This window comes from Sapajus apella, unplaced genomic scaffold (assembly GCF_009761245.1).
Source record: "Sapajus apella isolate SASKATOON/1434 unplaced genomic scaffold, GSC_monkey_1.0 scaffold33, whole genome shotgun sequence".
In the NCBI taxonomy this organism is placed as follows: Eukaryota; Metazoa; Chordata; class Mammalia; order Primates; family Cebidae; genus Sapajus; species Sapajus apella.
The window spans coordinates 4,850,705-4,870,775 of record NW_022436973.1 but is presented as its reverse complement, the minus strand read 5'-3'; the positions used below and the strand labels follow the sequence as shown (position 1 = coordinate 4,870,775).

The 20,071-nt window shown below is 47.8% G+C and overlaps 2 protein-coding genes across 13 annotated transcripts in view; both read left to right on the top strand.

Annotated features, from left to right (window-relative positions):
- Positions 1 to 5,796, top strand: part of RALGAPB (Ral GTPase activating protein non-catalytic subunit beta) — a 101,845-nt gene extending 96,049 nt beyond the window's left edge. For all 12 annotated transcript variants that reach the window (XM_032294962.1, XM_032294963.1, XM_032294961.1 and 9 more), the window contains 2 exons: positions 1,082 to 1,230; positions 1,689 to 5,796. In XM_032294962.1, the coding sequence (XP_032150853.1) occupies positions 1,082 to 1,230; positions 1,689 to 1,882 (343 nt within the window). In that variant the 3' untranslated portion in view covers positions 1,883 to 5,796. The remainder of the gene's footprint in view (positions 1 to 1,081; positions 1,231 to 1,688) is intronic.
- Positions 5,797 to 5,933: 137 nt separating this feature from the next.
- ADIG (adipogenin) lies at positions 5,934 to 11,300 on the top strand. The gene is made up of 2 exons (XM_032294966.1): positions 5,934 to 8,324; positions 10,579 to 11,300. The coding sequence occupies exons 1-2, from the start codon at positions 8,123 to 8,125 to the stop codon at positions 10,695 to 10,697; spliced, it is 321 nt and encodes a 106-aa protein (XP_032150857.1). The 5' UTR covers positions 5,934 to 8,122; the 3' UTR covers positions 10,698 to 11,300.
- Positions 11,301 to 20,071: the final 8,771 nt, after the last annotated feature.

Sequence of the window (20,071 nt, the reverse complement as noted above, 5' to 3'; positions counted from 1 at the left end):
TTTTTTGTAGTTTTTAGTAGAGACGGGGTTTCACCATGTTGACCAGGATGGTCTCGATCTGTTGACCTCGTGATCCACCCGCCTTGGCCTCCCAAAGTGCTGGGATTACAGGCTTGAGCCACCGCGCCCGGCCCGGCCTTTCAAGTTTTTATGTTTTTAGGTCAAAAGTTGTAATACAATTTGACAGTAAAATGTATATTTTATTGGTAGATTAGCAAAGTTTCTAATTTGCCTTGGGGACAGAATTACTCTGGGATTGATTTTTCTTTTTTTAAATATCTTGAAAGATTGATTGATTGTTGCTTTGGCCAAAATCACTTTACCTATATAGAAAGAGAACTCACTGGGTTGCAAGAAGACCCCAACAGGTAGCTCATAAATAACATGAGTTCCCTCTAGATGGGTTGGCCTATCTCTGGCGTGTAAAGAGTAACTCATGCCTCCATAGGGGCAGTTGCTGACTTTAGCATCTGCTGCCTGGCCAGAGGCTGTGAGGGCTTTGGCGCTGCCACAATGTGGTCATTTATCACCTTAGCTGAGAAGGATGCAGCTGGCTTAGATTCATGGCTCTCCCAACCTCCTTCCCCCACGTGAAAAAAAAATTTTATCAGGGATTCCTGTAATGGGCCTAACTAAGCTGTGTTCCTGCTTCTGCTCTGGGATTACCAGCCTTGACTATGCTGGTATTCCCTGTACTCTGGCCAGCCACACTTTTGTGTTCCCTATAAGAAAAGGAACTAAAGTAAAAGTCCCATAGCTGGTTGCTAGATTCTTAACTCCATGCAGTAGAGTTCTCTGGCCTCTCCTTCCACTCCATGTCCCTACTAGTTTTCCAAGTATATATACTTTTTCAGCTCCTTTCTGTTAGCTTAGAAAGCCTGACCCAGTAATGGACTTCTAGGACCAGGTGTTATAGGGGGCAGCAACATGGACTCCCAGAAGGCAGATTCTGGGCACACTGACCCCTTGGCTTTTCTCAGACCACTGCCAGGCAACAGGCCCCTTTAGTAATCTTATGCTACATATGTGGGTGACTTCAAGTCTTGGGTGTCTGGGATAAAAAGAATTTTCTTTTCCTAAGATCTACGACTCTTGAAAAAGAAGTTCCTGTCATCTTCATCCACCCTCTAAACACTGGATTATTCCGGATAAAAATTCAAGGAGCCACTGGAAAATTTAACATGGTCATCCCTCTTGTGGATGGGATGATTGTCAGCAGGCGAGCTCTTGGTAAGGTCTTCATGTGTGGCTGAAGAGTTAAATTTTCTTTTTCTTTATTATTTTTATGAACCAAAAAGAAATAAAAATAAGGAAATGGTGATAATTAATAGCTTCCACATGTAGGAAATGTATGGCTGTTGTTAAAAAGGGAGCATGTTTTGTTCTGTTTTAATCTGTCTTTAGTAAATATAAGTAGAACCTCACCAACTTCTGGTATTAAGAAAATGAAGATAGCTATTTGTAATTCAGGAAGGAAAATAGGCTGTTAGACTAGATTTTGATTCTCCTTTTCCTTGTCATTTTGTATTTCTTCTGACAGGTTTATCTTAGTCTGTCTCTCTGGGGCTGGGAGGTTTGCAAATTGAATGAAATAGTTTGAGTATATGAATAGTTCACCTGAATACTGATAGTTCATCTACTGAAGTGACTAGTTTTTAACATTTATTTTAAAACTCTCTGTTTTCAAGGCTTTCTGGTAAGGCAGACTGTAATTAACATTTGTAGAAGAAAGAGACTGGAGAGTGACTCCTACAGTCCACCCCATGTCCGCCGGAAACAGAAAATCACCGACATTGTCAACAAGTACCGGAACAAGCAGTTGGAGCCAGAGTTTTATACTTCACTTTTCCAGGAGGTTGGACTCAAGAACTGCAGTTCTTAGACCACTGAATTTCTAAGACTGTTGAACCCCCGTTTGGGAACTATAACACAGCAGAACAGTTTGATAGGTGATCACTGTAAAAATAAAAACGAATCACTCCCAAGAGCTTACTGTTTAATCACCAGAATAGAAGAAACACATTGTAACCCATTTGATAGAAGACTTTTGGCTATCTAGTGAAATAGCCTCCCAGACACAATCATATTCCTGCTGATAATGATGACATACATTTTAGCCATAAACTTTCTTTTAAAAGTGACAATTTTAGTTAAACCAAAGCCTTTTGAGGAGAAAGGCTTTTATGCATCTCAGTTATACACGTGCATTGGTAGTATCAACAAATTTGCAATATAGAAGTTGAAGCTAGTTTTATACCTCACTTTTTAGGAGGTTGTATTAAAAAAAAATCTGTCTCAGAATCTTCCAGGACATTTAAAGACTCATGTTGATAGCATGGAGGAGAAGGAAAGAAGTCTCAGCCTTCTACTCACTTGTAGGTCTACTTGTCATCCAGCTGTCAAACTGACAAAAAGGAAATAGGATAACATGTTTTTTTCTCAGATAAGAAGCCTGACATTAAAATATGTCATATTTTTTTCTCCACATTTCAGGAAGTTGTCCTTGTCATCACTGCACAGATCTGTCTGAAAGCCTCAGTTTCTGGGCCACCCAGCAACAGATCAGAAATGGCGCATGGCGTTGTCCTTTAATGGGGATGCAAATAAAGTTTGTGGGGTTAAAAGTTATAAGACAGCAGTGATACCCCCACTCTCTCCATTATTGTCCAGCAGGGTGACGTAATGACAGGTTAAACATTTGTGATTCATTAATTAAATATCATTTGAAGAAATGTAATTCACAGTAGGGGTTGAAAATTATTTGGTTTCATCTATTATCTCTTATTTCAGGACCAAGCAGCAAACTGCAGTAGTTTATGAAGGATTCTAGTTTGGGGTTCAGGAATAGCCTCTCAACGCTCCTTATTCAGATCTTTCCCAGAGAACTACTCGATTTCCTTGTAATTGACAAACATGAGTGACCACCTCTTTGGGTGGCTACTGTTAGAAATGGCTAACAGTTGTTGTCATCTTTTCTGGACTTTAGTTAGCCAACAGATCCCTGCCAGGTTTTGGAAATACTTCTGTTACCTCGCTGCTACTTTTCTGCAGGGATAAAACTTTTGAGGTGGCCAGACCCAGAACATCCTTACAAGGATTCCTGTTACAGTGCTACAGCATACACTGCTCATTTACCCTATTCTCATGTGCTTTCTTATTTAGTAAGATTATTTTATGTTAAGAAAATAAGTGATATTTGAAGTCCAAAGAGGAATGATCACAGTTGTATAAGAGGTGTTTTCTCACGTGAACTCTGATGTCAGTAGACTCTATAGGTCAAAGCTACAACAATCTGTTTGGGTTGATGTTTTGGTAGTTTACTTAGGGGGCGGGGATAGTGTGGGACCTAATTCCCTGTGCAAATGTCTCTTATTCCAGAAATATGCATTTGCCATCTGTGAGCAAGAAATATGGGCATAGCAGCTCTTGGTTTAAAGTTTGCCATAACCTTTTCTTCATGTTTGTTTTAAGCTCAGGTAAAGATAACCTCCTCTTTCTATGACTCCAGTTTCCATTCAGGTTATAGTATTATTCAATAGTTGATTTTCTTTTTAAGCTGGGCAATAAATTGATGTTTCCAGATGGTAGCATGGGAGAGGGCATAATGGGATAAAGATGAGCAAATTCTACCCTAAAAATGTTCTACTGGTTCACAGGAAGAAGATGAGGTTTAACAACTTTTAAGGTAATTCTAGATTGACATTTTGAGGGGAAAATGGGCTCTTGTTTTAGTTGAAGTGAGCAGAGAAGGCTGTAAATTGATTGTAACGTAACATTCCAGAGGTTAAAAATAACTGATGTAGATGCACTTCTTCAGTGTGATTCTTCAGATCAAACTTTTACCTTGGCATAGTTAATGTCAGAAAAATGTGCTGTGTGTGTATGAGGGTTGGGTTTCCTGACCCTTGAGTTAGCTCTAATTTCTGGCAACTCCTTGTAATTCCAATGTATTTGATAAGTGAACAACCATGTTGAATGCATTTGTGATCTGGGAGACTCCCTGGTCTTCCAGGGAAGGAAAGATGTGCAGCCCTTGAAGGCATGAAACTTCTAATGTGTACGGAGCCAGTGGAATATGGGATACACATACCTACCAGGCACTGGTTCCTTCTGCTCAAAATAACATCTGCCCAAAGAGGGAGTGTGGTAAGAACCCTTAGATCCAGTCTTTCACTAATATGGATTTGAGTTCATGGTCACTATGTTTATCTACCTGTCTGTGTTAAAAAATCACTGAGTAAAATAGCACCAGAGGAACCTATTTAGTACATAATATTAATATTTAGTAGTCTGTTTGATAAATTTGCCAGCATATGTTCTAGCCTTTCAGGCAAAGTCAGGACCACGTTCGTCTGTGGCTTAAACAGCTCAGTCGCTATGTCCGTTGGCTATGCCGGGGGGTGGATGAGTGTGGCATTCTATGAAGAGGAAGGTGGTAAGTAAGGTTGCCCATCTACTGCTGCCTTAAATTGGAGGAGGGAGCTTTTCTCCTCCTCTCTGATTGGGTGCACTGAGGTCAGTGAGGAGGGCTTTTACCTTGTTAACCCTTTCCTTGTTTAACTAGCTTTCCTTTTTGTCTAGGACTTCTTCCTGAGACCCTCTTCCATCCACTGGGCCTTTTAAAGGACTCATTACATGTTGGGTTGACCCCCTTTTTTTTGCCAGCACGTGCGTGCACACACACATGCATACTCATGCACATTTTCTGTCATTTCCAAGTCCTTTATTTCAGGGCAGCCATTTTCCTCTGGACTCATTAATAAATACAAATACCCACACCTTTGGCCAGTAATGTTGGTTCCCTGCAGGTTCTGTGTATGAGGCCTTAGTGAATGGTTACTTTCTCCATATACTAGGGAAGCATTTGTCAGACTCTGCAGACTGGGTTCTAGAGAGGCAGAGTCTTTAGGAGTACTCATTTCTTCTGGAAGGTGGAGCTTTACCCAAAGTGGAAGTTAGCTTTGCTCAAAGATGTGTTTTGTGGTAGTTGGTAAAAAAAAAAAACCTATTGGAGATAATTTGACACTCCTGCTGGCAGTAGTTCTCCATTCACCATTTTAAAGCCCATTCAGGTTCTATCTTCCTAAAAAAATTGATTGCTGTGTTTACATGAAATGATGATTGGCGTCAGATGGTCTGTTTTAAAGATTTCCATGACAGCCTCTTTTCCTGAGTTGGAGAGATTGGAGGTGGTCCATCCATACAATGTGGAATCAAACGGTGGGTTTCTTAGTAGCTAAAGAAGCCATGTACTTATAGTGTTTTTCTCCGAATATCAACTCAGAATATCAACTCATGTTCTTCAGATGCTTTTCTTTTTTTAATGGTAAGGGAAAAGGTGTAATTTGGGATTCCACAGTGCCTTGCTTATAGTAGGCGCCCAATAAATACATGTTGAAGCAAACCAAGTTTCCCAAGTTCTCATCTCTTAACAGTGACCAAGACATCTTTCTCCTCCGAAGGGCTTGGCAGTTGTGGCTAAAAAATAAGCAGTATCATTATTTGCTTGAAAATCATATATACAGTTTGTATGAATTTCAGTATGTTGCCAAGACATGATCTTTTTCTTACTGTATTTTCTGTAAATATTTCTGGCACTGAACTGTAAAGTAAAGGCAAAGTGTAAATATGAAGGCCTGCCCGTGCCCCTTGCCTCCTATGTTTCATCTTCGTCAGTTAGGGAAGAAGGTCCAGAGGTTTGTTTGTATTTATGCCGATCCTTTGTCCAGAAGAAACCCATGGAATATTGAATGTAATACATTTAGTCAATTAAATTTTAAGGCGATTCTTATCTAATGACTGTGTGTGCTTTTGGATCCAGGCTGGGGGTGACTCCTACACTGCTGCTCTTAATTTTACCCTTCCAGGGCATGTCTCCTGGGCTTTGGCTGCTCTTCATAATTTAGATCGGTAGTTTAAATGAACATTGAGTATTTCATGAAATACTCAAAAATTTGATTAATTCTTAAGAAAAATACTTGGCTTTCTCTGCTGGAAGGAGCTTGTATAATTAAAACACTGCCAGTAGAGGCTCACCTTTCAGAGGCTGGGAATTGCTGAGGAGATAGATGCTTGTGTTATGGGAACAAGAAGGGCCAGCTGTGCCCCCTGCTTGCAGAAAATTTGAGCCCTACCAGGGCTAGACAGGAAAGTGGGGAGGTGCAGAGGTCATCCCCTGCTGCCCACTGCCCCCTTTGTGTAGGGCAGACTGCAGAGGGTTTCTTGGGGCCAGATGAATGCTTTCAGGCCTAGATCACATAGAGTGGAGTGAATGGACCACTTAAAACAGCCGTGAGAACCATGTGGTGCATGCCTCTGCCAAGAGCTATGCCTCTGACCTAGCACAGACTCAGTGTGACGTGTGCCACCCTATGAACTGTGTCTGGGAGCTGCCTACTTTGCACTGTGTGCTCTGCCTGCTCTGCCCGCTCACAGCAGGACCTCCAGCTGGGCCTAGTGGCCAGGAAAGGTGACTGCACAGTAGCCCTGTCTTGTTGTCTGGAAAGGTTTCAGAAAAATGTGTGCTCAAGCCTTTCCCATCAGTGCTGCTCATCTAGCTCTCTCTAACCCCAACCTCTTCAGCACTCAATGCCAGGGAATCACTCCCAACCCAGACCGCCTGCTCCTCCTCCTCTTGGCCTCTGGGCCCTGCATCTGGCACACCCTGCCTGGACACTGCTTCTCTTGGACACACATTCTAGTCCATTTTCCCAGACCAACTCTTGTAGGAACTCAGGCCATCCCTCAGCTGGGCTAGGACTCTTTAAACCATGCCCCAGCTCTCCCAGCCCCTCCCATGCTCATTTTTTCCAGTTGCTGGCCCCATGTCCCTTCTCCTTGGATTGGTGTCTTTTCCTGTAAGGGAGTTCTCCATGTTTCTCCCTAGGTTTACCACCCACTTCCTGCAGCTGCTCTCCCAGCCTGGACCTGAGTTTGCCTCACTTTTCAACAGGTGCTCTTAAGTCATGAGATGCTGTGGTCTCAAAATCAAGCCTGCGTCAGAATCATCCTGGCTCCTTATCAGTATGTTGAATCCCAAGCCTCACCCCTGCACCCAAGAGGCCTGAGGAGACGAAGGTGAGCCTGTGAATTGGCATGTTTAATAAATAACACTCCAACACCCACCCACCTGCTGGCAGTCACAGGCAGATGGCCCAAGGATCCTCTTGAAGAATACCATGCAGCAGCCAGTCCTCCAGTGGGAAGCCTGAAGCCTCTTTTCTGCCATGGTCTGGCATATGGAGGTTTACTGAACACTTCATGAGAGAACGGATGACAGTAGATAAGGATGACGTAGGAGTGTTCTGCCTACTCAGGAGATAAAGGAAGATTAAACTCATTAGATGCCCCTCACTGAAAACCCCAATAAGGAGAGGCACAGAAGCTTCCAGATTAAGAAATAATCATGTATAGTCGTTTAATAATCATTAGAAAAATTACTATGTGTGAGATTTTAAAAGTTTTAAGTGGCAGCCCAGTGACCAATCTAGCCTGGCAAACTTTTTGTTTTGCAAACAGTGCTTCAACAAGATCTGATCTAACATTTTAAATTTGAGAGATTTCACATAAAAATCCAGACTTTTTGCCTGTCTTGGGAAAGTTAGGAGTCCTGGCAGTAATGGGCCTGCATTTCACTTGTGGCAGTTATTGGCTGGAGCTGCCACCACCGCATGCTTAGGATGCAGTAAGCTCCATCCAGTTTGCTGCAGTCCCCAGCACTCCCATGAAGTGTGGACGGGGGCACGCACAGCTGGTATTACAGGACCTGGGGACTTGGCTGGCTCCTGGAGGGGTCTGTGACTTCAGATATATGAACACTGACCCTGGGGGTAATTTTTGTCCCATTTGTTTTTCTAACTTACAGAATTATCCCCATCTTACAACAAAGAAGGTCAGAGGGGTGCCATGAACCTAATAGCTACTGGGCTGAGATTCAAACCCAGGCCTGCCTGGAAGCCTGGGCTTTTAATTCTCAGCCAGATTGTCTCACTGCATCACTTCCCACCCATTCATCCAGAACAACTCTCCCTCAAAGTGTCCCCTGCATGCATGCTTTGCCTGAAGGACACTGTGACTTCCTTGTTACGTCACAGCTCAGTCACAATTGGGCTGAGAGCAGAGCATGGCCCAGCCTGCCAGGTCCCCTGGGGCAGCCCTGCCAGCCAAGCCCAGGCTGGCCCGGCATAGCCACACATGCACCATGAAGTACCCTTTGGTGACACTGGTGAACGACTTCACATTTTCTTTCCTGGGTTTCTGGTTCTGCCTCCCTGTGGGTTTGCTGTTGTTATTGATCATCTGGCTACGCTTCTTACTTAGCCAAGGTGAGCTGCTTACCCTGCCCAGGCAGGGCCCTAATCCCGGAGCTGGGCAGGGAGCCGAATAGGCCAGTGTGTCCTGAAACAAATGCAGAAGGGGTTTCATTCAGTTATTTTAAGTGCTGGCTCAGATGCAAGCAGTCAGCTCTTAAGTGGAAAGGATTGGTTTGGTTATTTAGAGTTTCTTAACCTAGAGTTCAAGAGTCCATAAGTTTGACTGCAAAGCAGTATGTGTGTGTGCACGCCTATAGCATGCATGAGCTTTTGAACAAAGGAAGAGGTTATCCCTCCAGGCAGATGAACTAGAAAAGGGTGTCCCTTTCTGTGAATATAGCTGGGCATGAGGCTCTGTCAGCAGAGTGTGGGCTGGATTTCAGCCCCACTCACCCCCTCAATTAGGTGCATTTGTGCAGTAAACAGCTTGCACAATGGGATACGGCATCCTTAGGCATTTTTTAGGTACCTGCAGACCACTCACTGTTTTCTACCTAGACCATATGTCAGAAAGGATCTGGCTTCTCTGGGAGACAGGCTCATGGAAGCCAACTGACATTCATCCTGACCTCAGCATGCCACCAAGAGGAGCAAGAGGTGGGACGAAGCCGGCTGTGGAGGAAGCTGGGGATGGCTGGACCAGGATATGGCCTGGCTGTGTGGCAGGAGGAGCTTCTGCTCCTCTGGCATGTGTCTCCCTGAGCATCCCCTTCAGCAAGAGGGCTCTTTCTGCTGGCACAGTGGCTCACGCCTGTAATCCCAGCACTTTGGGAAGCCAGTGGCTAGATTGCTCAAGCCCAGGAGTTTGAGACCAGGCTGGGCGACGTCTCTACAAAAAATACAAAAATTAACCAGGTGTGGTCGCTTGCATCTGTGGCCTCTGCTACTCGGGAGGCTGAGGTGGGAGAATTGCTTGAGCCTGGGAGGTTGAGGCTGCAGTGAGCCGAGCTCACACCACTGTACTGCAGCTGACGAGTGAGACTCTGCGTCCAAAAAAAAAAAGGCTTCTTTGTGGGGACCACTTAACCTCCCACCTGCTGCTGCTGAGCGCCATGGCCTTTGGCCAGCTAGGCAGGGAGGGTGCAGCACATGCTACCAGCAGTGGTCAGATGTCATTGAGGCAGGGTGAGAAGTCCCTCCCTACACTCCCACTAGCTCCATGATCTCAAATGTAGGGGCTGGTCATTGTGTAATTATTGGGAGTTCCTGGCAAGAGCCTAGGATGTCCTCTTGTTTCTAGAAAATGTTTATTTAAAGTGTATTCTCATAGTCTCAGGGTAGACCACAGCCCTCCCTGAGGGGCGCAGTTTAGGCATTGGGCCCCACAGCTGATAGGGAGTCAGACTTGTTTGCATACTGGCAATAAAAGTTGTCTCTCTGGAGTCTGGAAGACATGGGTTCAGATTTCATCCTTGCTTTTTTTTTTTTTTTTTTTTTTTTTTTTTTTGAGATGGAGTCTTGCTCTTGTCACCCAGGCTGGAGTGCAGTTGCACAATCTCAGCTCACTGCAACTCTGCCTCCTGGCTTCAAGCAGTTCTTCTGCCTCAGTCTCCCGGGTAGCTAGGATTACAGGCACCCGCCATCATGCCCAGCTAATTTTGTAATTTTTAGTAGAGACGGGGTTTCTCCATATTGGTCAGGATAGTCTTGAACTTCCAACCACAGGTGATCTGCCTGCCTTGGCCTCCCAAAGTGTTGGGGTTACAGGCGTGAGCCACTGTGCCTGGCCAATGCAAACATTTTAACAGCTTCATGACAAGCCATCAGACAGAAGGACCAGGTCTCCATGTAGTGTGATGGCACCACAGCTTAGTCACCCAGACCTCTCGTGATCTGTGGATATGGACAGTTTCCAGATGTTTTATTGTTTGTATGTATGTGTTTCACCACAAAACAGTGCTGCAGTGGAGATCACTGCGTCTTTGTACTCAGATATTTGTTAATGAATCAACTAGTGGACAAATGGCTGGATGGGTCAATGACTGTGTTGCCTCACTGCCTCCTCCTGGACCATGCCCAGTACAGTATGTCACTGGCTCACTTCTGTGTCCTTCGCTTTAATAGATTGATATGGCCACGTTCCCAGTCCCAGGAACAGCCTCCTTTCTTGATCCCTGGTCACACTTTAAGGCCCTGAAGTCTTCCTGAGGTCTCAAGGCTGGCCTGTGGGATTCTGCCTTGGCCCTAGCCTCAGACAAGGCTGCAGGGATGTAAGGGGCAGGAGACAGTATGTGACCACCCAGGAGGTCTTGCCTCGTATCTCCAGATTCAGAGGAAAATGACTCCAATGTATGCTTGGATTGGGAGCCCTGGAGCCAAGGCCCGGCCGAGTTTTGCTGGAAGGGGACACTCCACGGCCAAGAGAAGGAGAGGCCCTGCTGGTGAGCCTGCTGTGCCAGGGGAGGCCCTTCCAGGGGCCAGGGGGAGCCTCAGGGCCCACCCAAAGCCTTGGGCAGCTGCTATGTGGGCAAGAGGCTGTCTCTACCATATTGGAGGTATGCTCCCTGGCCATGCTGGACAACGGACTCTCTCCAGCATGTGACAGCCTTCTGCCTCATTGTGGGGGACACCTGGTGTTGCCCCATTGGAGGACCAGCCCCCCTGTGCCACAAGAGGCCTTTACAAAGGTCCCCTACCCTTTACCCTAGGGCCTCACCACCCACCACTCTCCTGACGGTCTTCTGCCAGCTGTTCCCTCATTCCTCTCTGCGGGGCACTCCCTCACCTCTGAGGGCTTGCTCCAATGTCACTTTTTCAGTAGGGCTCCCCTGGCTGCCCTGTTCGATACTGAAGCCCCACCCTGTCCTCTGTGTCGTTCTCCTTACCCTACTCTGCTTTCCTTTCCCCGTAGTACTTACCACCTTCTAACACGTTCGATCGTGGCTGCATCCAAAGCCCCAAAACACTGCCCAACACACACTGGAGGCTCAATACATATTTGTAGAAGGGATGGCATGATATTGTTATTGTTATAATGGCTGATATTCCTTGGGGGCTTAAAAGGTACCAGTGCCTGTCTTAAGCATTCCCCTCTCACAAGCTTACTTATGAAATCCTGTGATGAGGATATGATTCTCACCTCCATTTATAAATGAGAACATTTACAAATGAGGCATACACACACATAGGCTTATGTGAGGTGTCAGGGCAATCAGATGTTGTATCCAAGAGTCCTTGTACCTACTGAATACCCAGGAGACCTCAGCCATTACAGTGTGGTTAGATGCCATCTCTATACCAATGGCCCCAAAATGTGTGTGTCTCATCTAATCTCCTCCCAAGCTTTGTTACCTGTCTGCTTGACACCCTCATGCCTAGAATGGGAATCTTGATTCCCATTGCCACCCAGCAAAGCAAAACAGCACCCTGATCTTGCGCTAGCTTTTCTTCATCTCCGTGAACAGCACCAGCCGGAACTGATTCTATCGCTCGAGTCACACTCCTGGCCGGCAACCTTCTGGCCTCTCTCTCCCAACTCGAATCTCCATCTCTCATGTGTCCACCTTTCTCTGTCCCCTTGGCCACCATAGCCTGCCGTGCCCTGAAGGTGATTCATGCAGCATGTTCACTAGCCGCCCCCTGCCTGAGTAGAGGGAGGAGGTGGTGAAAGGAGCCCCTCCCTTACCTGAGTTGGAGGGATTTTTAGCCTTTTGGGTCATGATCTTGAACACTGAGGGCCTTTTCCCAGGAAAACTCACTCTTATGCATGCCCTCAGAGATTTGTGTATGGGGCCAGCTCCATGGGTATGTAACCTGCAGTCCCACAAGGTCCCATGCTTGGCTGTTGTCTTGAAATACAAGGGGCCCCACATGTTAATTTGCTATTAGGCCTTGTGAGTTATGTAGCCTGTCCTGTTTTTATATCATTGGTGGCATAAGAAAAGATTTTCAGACCCTGCCCAAGACCCTATCCCACTTATCCAGAGTCCTTGCCACCCCTGTCAGTTACCTGCCTCTTTTTTTCTTTTTTCTTTTCTTTTTTTTTGAGACAGGGTTTCTCTCTGTTGCCTAGGCTGGAGTGCAGTGGCGCGATCTTGGCTAACTGCAACCTCTTCCTCCCAGGTTCAATCAATTCTCCTGTCTCAGCCTCCGGAGTAGCTGGGACTACAGGCGCACGCCATCACACCCGGCTAATTTTGTATGTTTAGTAGAGACCGGTTTCACCATGTTGGTCAGGCTGGTCTCAAACTCCTGACCTTAGGCAATCCACCCACCTCAGCCTCCCAAAGTGCTGGGATTGCAGATGTGAGCCACCGTGCCCGGCCTGACCCACCTCTTTCTTACCCTTTCATCCCAGTGGCATCCCTAGTCCCAACCTTCCTTTTGTTTCTAGTTTGGTTTTCCTGGAGTCAGCAGGGCAGTAGCAATGGCAGAAGTGGATGGGAGAGACTTGCCAAGGAGGCGAGAGGACTTTGGCAAATGTGGTCCCTCCCTGGAACCCCCAACTCATCTCCTCTTCAGACTGACCTGCGAAAGCCTCCAGAGGACCCAGCCCTTCTCCAGCATCACAGATGACCTCCAGCCCTGCAGGGAGTCGCCCGGGGCTGGGAGGGCATGGGAGCAGCAAGCAGGCCCATGGGGAGAAATTGGCCAATTTAACTCAGAGGGGTCTTAAAACAGGGCTGAGCTGGAGGGTGTGGGTCCATATTAAAGAAGCGAGGGGCTTCCCATGCCCGAGGGACCCCTGACAAACTTACCAGGCCTGACCGAGTCATTCATTCAACTAGTGTAGGTCTGAGACTCAGCCCTGGCCCTGATTCAAGCCATGTAGGACCCTCTTGGAAATGCCCATCTGTTCAAGGGGAAGCGGGGCTTGCTCTGAACTTCCATTCTCTGATTTCAGACTCACTCCTTGATTGGATTTCAGGCTGATCTTAATAAAAAATATTTGATTAATAGCTACCGAGTGTCTAAGAAGTACCTAGTTTGGTAGGAGTAGGAATAGCTATAGGAGCAGCTCACATTTAGTGAGTGCTTACTACACATGTCAGGCACTTTTCTATGTGCTTTATACTTATGATTGCTGGCCGGGCAGGGTGGCTCATGCCTATAATCCCAGCACTTTGGGAGGCCGAGGCAGGCAGATCACTTGAGGTCAGGAGTTTGAAGCCTGGCCAACACGGTGAAACCCCATCTCTACTAAAAATACAAAAATTAGCCAGGTGTAATGGCACATGCCTGTAGTCCCAGCCACTCGGCTGGCTGAGGCATGAGAATGGCTTGAATCCGAGAGCAGAGGTTGCAGTGAGCTGAAATCACACCACTGCATTCCAGCCTGAGCAACAGAGTGAGACTTGGTCTCAGATAAAAAAAACCAAATATATATGATTGCTTTTAGCCCTTTAAGAATGCTGCAAGGTAGGGTCTTTGGTTACCTCTGTTTGACACATGAACAGGCACAGGACAGTCAAGTAAGTTGGTCAGAGTCACACTGGGAGGGTTGGCATTTGAACCCATGACTCCAGAACCAGGTCCCATTCCACCATGCCAGTTCTTCCCCAAGCAGGGTGTGGGGGGAAGGTATGGTGGGAGGCCTAAGGTTTCAGAGGCTGCAGGATGCTGGGGGTGGGGGGATGAAGGGATAGGCCCTCCAAGGTGCCAACTGCGCATCATCTTTATCCCTTCTTTCTCCCTCACTCCACACCCCACCAGCCACCACGACTTCTAAATGTCCGAAGGAGAGAGAATTGAGCCCGAAATTATTAGCTGGTCTCCTGGCCTTGGTCTCTGCTCTTTCTGCCCTGTTGGAATGATCCACCCAAAGCACAAATTGAGACATGTCCCTTCCCATCTTCATGCCTTCCATGCTTTCTGTTGTCCCTGGACTAAAGTCTGAGCTCCTCATCAGGTGCAGAAGGCCACCCTTTGGGATTTGAGCCCCACTGAATTTGCTGGATGTGGTTTCTATTCTTACCGACAGGCAACAATGAACACTCTTGAACTGAAATCCTTGCACATAAGTGTGCTTCTATCCAGAGAACACATTCTGAAAGGAGAAATTGTAGACTACAGACATGCATTTACATTTTGCAGATACTGCTAAGTTTCCTGACCAAAAGATGGCCCAAACTGTGTATTAGAAGTACCTGTTTCCCCAGCCCTTTGCCTGGCTGTGCAGTCTCAACACACTCTCACATACACATGCACTATCACACACTCACAGACACACTCATACATTCACACACAGACACACATCCTCATACACAGACATACTCATACACTAACACACATACATATACACTCACACCCTCACACCTACACACATGCTCATACACTCACACATACACACACATTCACACACATACACACATGCTCTCAATCTCACACCTTCACACATACACACTATCACAGACACACAGTCATACCCTCACACACTCACCCTCACACACATACATCCACTGACACTCTCACACATACAGACACACTATCAGACACACACACTCTCATACACTCACAGAAACATACACTATCTCAGACACACACACATACTCTCATACATACACAGACCACATATACACTTATGATCCCTTACATAGCAGTGTATGCATACACACTCACATACACATGCATGCACACACATACATATACATATACACGCACCACCTCATGCATACAGACACACTATCACGCACTCTCACAGACACACATGCACACACACTCTCACACATTTAAATATTTTGTTCTCAGGCTGTGGCATTTAAATGAGAATGAGGAAGAAATGTGGGATAGATGACACACATAGTCGCACAGACAGATGTGCACTCACACACATGCGCAGACACATGCACGTACACATGCAGACACGTGCACTCACACATGCACAGACACGTGCACTCACATGCACTCACATGCAGACATGCACATTCACACATGTGCACACGCACTCACATGCAGACACATGCACTCACACATGCACAGACATGTGCACTCACATGCACAGACGCATGCACTCACATGCACTCACACACATGCAGACATGCGCACTCACATGTGCACACACACACATGCAGACACATGCACTCACACACATGCATAGACACGTGCACTCACATGCACATACAGGCACTCACATGCAGACACACTCACACATGTGTGAGTGCATACTCACACATGCACAGACACGTGCACTCACACATGCAGACACATGCACTCACATGCACAGACACACGTGCACTCACAAACATGCGTAGACACACTCACATACACACACACCCCTCCCTCTTCCACACCAGCTTTGCTACAACTGAGGAACTTTTGTCACCACAGGGTTTTCCTGGGAGCTGCAGGGGTGGCATTGAATGAACCATGTCAGCAGCTCCTCCCCGTGGCCTCTGCCTCTGCCTGGTGGTGTCTGCGTTTTCAACAAGTGCTCACTTCCTTGGAGTCTCCATGTGTTGCTAACTCGGCCCTGCCCGGTAACTCGGCCCTGCCCCTCCGTGCTGTGAGGGGCTGCTGGGCCATTGTTTAGCCTCCCTTCTGGCCTTGAAAAGCCAGTGGAGCCCCCCACACCCTGCCCTCCTGCCCCAGCTGCTGAGGGCCCGACCTGAGGAGAGTGAGTGCAGCGAGCCCTGTGCTGGGGTCTGGAAAGAGCGTCTGCCATGCCCCCTGGAGCCTTTGAGGCAGAAGGCAGATGAGGCCTCTCCTCAGGGCTCTGGGCAGGTGACAGCTCTGGAGAGCAATTGTGGAGAGAGCCTTCCCTGCTTTGGGTGGGGGCTGAGACCCTGAGCCTCTGTGGATGCTGGCGAGGTCCCCATTCTGACACACATATGCACACTCACACAGGGGAGACAGGCGTGTGACTGGTAAACACATCCCGTGACGCTCTGGTCACAGGTTGCTGAGAGACATCATCCCCAAGTAGCAGGCTCGGCTCACTGGGTGCCCACGCACTGTCCCACTGAATCCTCACAACAGCCCCCTCAGTCGGGTCATGGTTCCATGTTCAGATGAGGAAACGGGTACAGAGACATTAAGTAACTTGCCCCAAATCACACAGCTATGAAGTGGCCCATTTTTCTGACTCTTAACTGGGATGTGTGTCTCCAGATCCACAGGAATACCCCTGGCTCTTCCTAGAGCTGAATGATGGAGGTTAAGGCTGTGTGGTTGATGTTTGTAGGACACTCAGGTACACTCGGGACAGCAAACCTGTCTCCCCAGGCTGCAGAGCGCAGGGAGCCTGCGAGGACAGTCACCAGCATGACGCGGGAGCACCACAGGGGCGTCAGTGATGCAGGGCCCATCTGACTGTCCTGCCTCTTGCTCAACGCCACACCCCTTGTCGCAGCATATGTTCTAGGCACAGGCTTATTTTCTACCCCTAACCCTGAGGCTGCAGGCCTGGACTCCTGAGAGCAAGCCCCTCAGCCACCGTCACCATCCCATTCAGCCTCAGTGTCATTGTCTGCAAAACAGGGCCGATCTCCTCTGCATTTGTTTCCAGGAGCTTCCATGACAAAGTGTCACAAGCTGGGTGGTTTGGAACAGCAGAAGCCTGTGTGGGTTGATACATCTGGGGGCGAGAAGTCCACAATCAAGGTGCTGGCAGTGCCAAGCTCCCCCCAAACCCTGCAGAGGAAAGAGCCTTCCTTGCCTCTGGCAGTTTCTGGTGGCTCCAATGTGCCTCGGCTTGTGGCAGCATCACCCAGCCCCGGCCTCTGACCTCCCATGGTGTCCCCCCTCCCACCGGCCCCGTGTATCTTCATGTCACCTTCCTGATATGCATGCCTGTGCCTGGGACTGATTTTCCCCTTTCAGAGGGACACCAGTCTTACTGGGTTAGGGTCCACCCTACTGACCACATTTTAACTTGATTATCTCTATCAAAACCCTATTTCCAAATAAAGCCATTTTCAGAGGTACTGGAGTTAGGACTTCACATGTTTTTCATATGTTTTTAGCGGGACAATTCAACCCATAACACTCTCTTGCGAGTTATCATGCGGATCGCATATGCTAAGGCATGTAAAGCTCTGAGCATGGTGCTTGGCTGGCACTTCATTCCATAAATTGCTTTTCAAAGAAAAATGTTGGCCAGGCATGGTAGCTAACACCTGTAATCTCAGCACTTTAGGAAGCAGAGGCAGAAGCATCACTTGAGGACAGGAGTTTGAGGCCAGCCTGGGCAACATAGTGAGAGCCCTGTCTCTACAAAAAATAAAATAAAATAAATGGCTGGGTGTGGTGGTGCACACCTGTAAATCCTAGCTCCATCCAGAGGCTGAGGCTGGAGGATCGCTTGAGCCAAGGAGGTCGAGGCTGCAGTGAGCTATGATCACACCACTGCACTCCAGCCTGGGTGAGAGAGTGAGACCCAGTCTCAGAAAAGAAAAGAAAAAGACAAAAGTTGAGCACCTGGCAATTAGATGCTCAGTGTACATTGTGTGCCAGGCCCCCCGAAGCCTCACAATCACCCCTCAAGCCAGACAAGGTTTTCATTTAAATGATGCGGAAGCTGTGACTCAGAGAGGTTAAGGCATTTGCCTGAAGTCACACGGCCTAAGTGGCAGAGCCGAGGATCAGCCCAAGGCTATGAGGCTCCACCTCGTCACACTGCATAGGACTGCGCTGTAGTGGGAAGTGAGGGCTGCTTGGAGGGGCAGAAAGGCAGGGAGAAAAGTGCTGAGCACATGACACACAGGCCCTGGGGGGCTTTCTGGGTTTGAGGGACCTAGGATGAGTCTCTGCCATAGTGAGAAGCCCAGCTGACGACAGGCTGCCTGGGGAGGTGCTGGCGGGCTGCCAGGGTGCAGGGCCAACAGGTCTGAGCCACTCCACTGTGACCTAACCAGCCTGGCCGATACTGTGGGGGTGCCGGGGGTGGGGGTTGCTGGGACAGGGCTTAGCTGGGGCTGAGGAATGTTGCCCTGAGCACCCGTACACTCACTCCTCCAGGCTTCATTCTGAGTACACGCAGCCCTCCAGGGATCTAAGTGGGCACTTTCTTACAGAGGCTGGAGAGTACGATCATCCAAGATTCAGGCCACTCTCTCTTCCTTCCTGCTTTCTTCTGAAGGGTTCCTTGCACCTAAGGGAGGTGACAATGTTGAGAGCAAATTCTGACATGTGTGGTATATCATATTGTTTGCTGAGAGCGGCGGCAAGGAAAACCTAGTTGGCCCCCAAAGCAGAAAACTGACCCCAAAGCAGAAAACTGACCCCAAAGCAGAAAACTGCTCAAAGCATTTTAAAATAGTAACCCATATGAATATGTCTTACACCAGATGAATTAGTTCTTTGAACACAGAATATGCGACTCTTTCCTTTGTTCCCTCGTAAAGAGGGCTTTCTAGTCTATCTTTAACCTCTGGTAAACATCACTAACTGCCTGATTAGTTTACCTTTAACCAATGAAAGAACACAGAGCACCCGCTTGTTAAACTTGTCACTGAAATGAAAAGAATAAACATGTGGGTCAGAGTCTGCTCTGGGCTCTCAGCTGGGAATACTGTGAGACCCCTCATGCCCCACTCTGATCACCCACCTTTACTTTTTTTTTCTCTGAGTCTGTTTCTTAATTCCTTCAGTGCCACCTGGGTTGGGGTCTCCACAGCCAAGCTGGTCTCAGCATGACAGTGAGCTAGATTTTCAGTTCTGGACTGGAAATTCATTTACTCAGGTCCTAATTTATTCACTCATTTACTCTTCATTTATTCATTTATTCACTCATTTACTCTTCCACCCATTCACCTAGTGGCTCACCGATTCATTCATTTACTCATGTTCTCACATATCCATGGCCATTCACTCTTCCACCTACCCATCCACCCATCCATCCATCCATCCATCCAATCATCATCCTCTCATTCAGTTGTCTTCCCATGCATTCCTTCTCTTATCCCCCATTTTCCCAACCAATCTTTCATTCTTTCTCCTCCCATCTATCCATCCATCCATCCATCCACCCACCCACCCAAACTTTATTAAGCACCTACCACATTTCCCACACAAAACTCCCTATGGCTCCCAAAGTACTTTGGCACCCGCTTCCATAGATAATTCACTTACCTATTGAGCCCCAGCTCCTTGGCCTCCCAGTGGTGTGGTTCCCTTATGTCCTCCACAGGAGGAGGTTCAGGAGAAGTGGATAGGTGGTCATCTGCACAGCCCTAGTCTGTAGGCTCCAGCCAGCGACAGCTGCCTGAGACTCGGGGTTTTGCAGGACCCTGCATGCTCCGAGGCCTTTCCCGACTTTGAGAACCACACACAGTCCTGGGCACTGTGGCTCCAGCGGGGCCCTGTTTCCAGCTTCTTGGGCTCCATTCTTGCCTCTATCGGGCCAGAGCAGAGCTTCAGACTGTGGGGACCCACAGACTTGGGGTCCCTCCTTGAGTAGGACTTTGAGGACTCTCTTCTGAGAGTACAGACAAATATGCTGCCTGGAAAGATTCATGGACACCTGCAGCCTTAGAGGAGGGCAGGGCAGGCCACAACAATCTGGGGAAGTCTGCGGCATCCGTCCTGGCCAGAGGACAAGAGAAGGGGCTCATGGTCCAAAACGGATGCAGGGAATAGGACACGGCCAGGGTAGCCGGCAGGAGTTCTTCTCATATGTCCCTAAATGCCCTACTGTGACATCTTGGCATGTGTCCTTGTTGGTGCCTGGAAACTCCTTCCCACTCCCCACCCCTATCTGACACTCAGCCTCTGCTCTCCTTCTCAGCTGAGTCCGCTTGCTCCTGCTCTTCGCTCTCAGACACTCTGGTCACTTCCCCCAGGGCGCCTACAGAGCGCCATAAAGATTTGCTGAATGGCCGGGC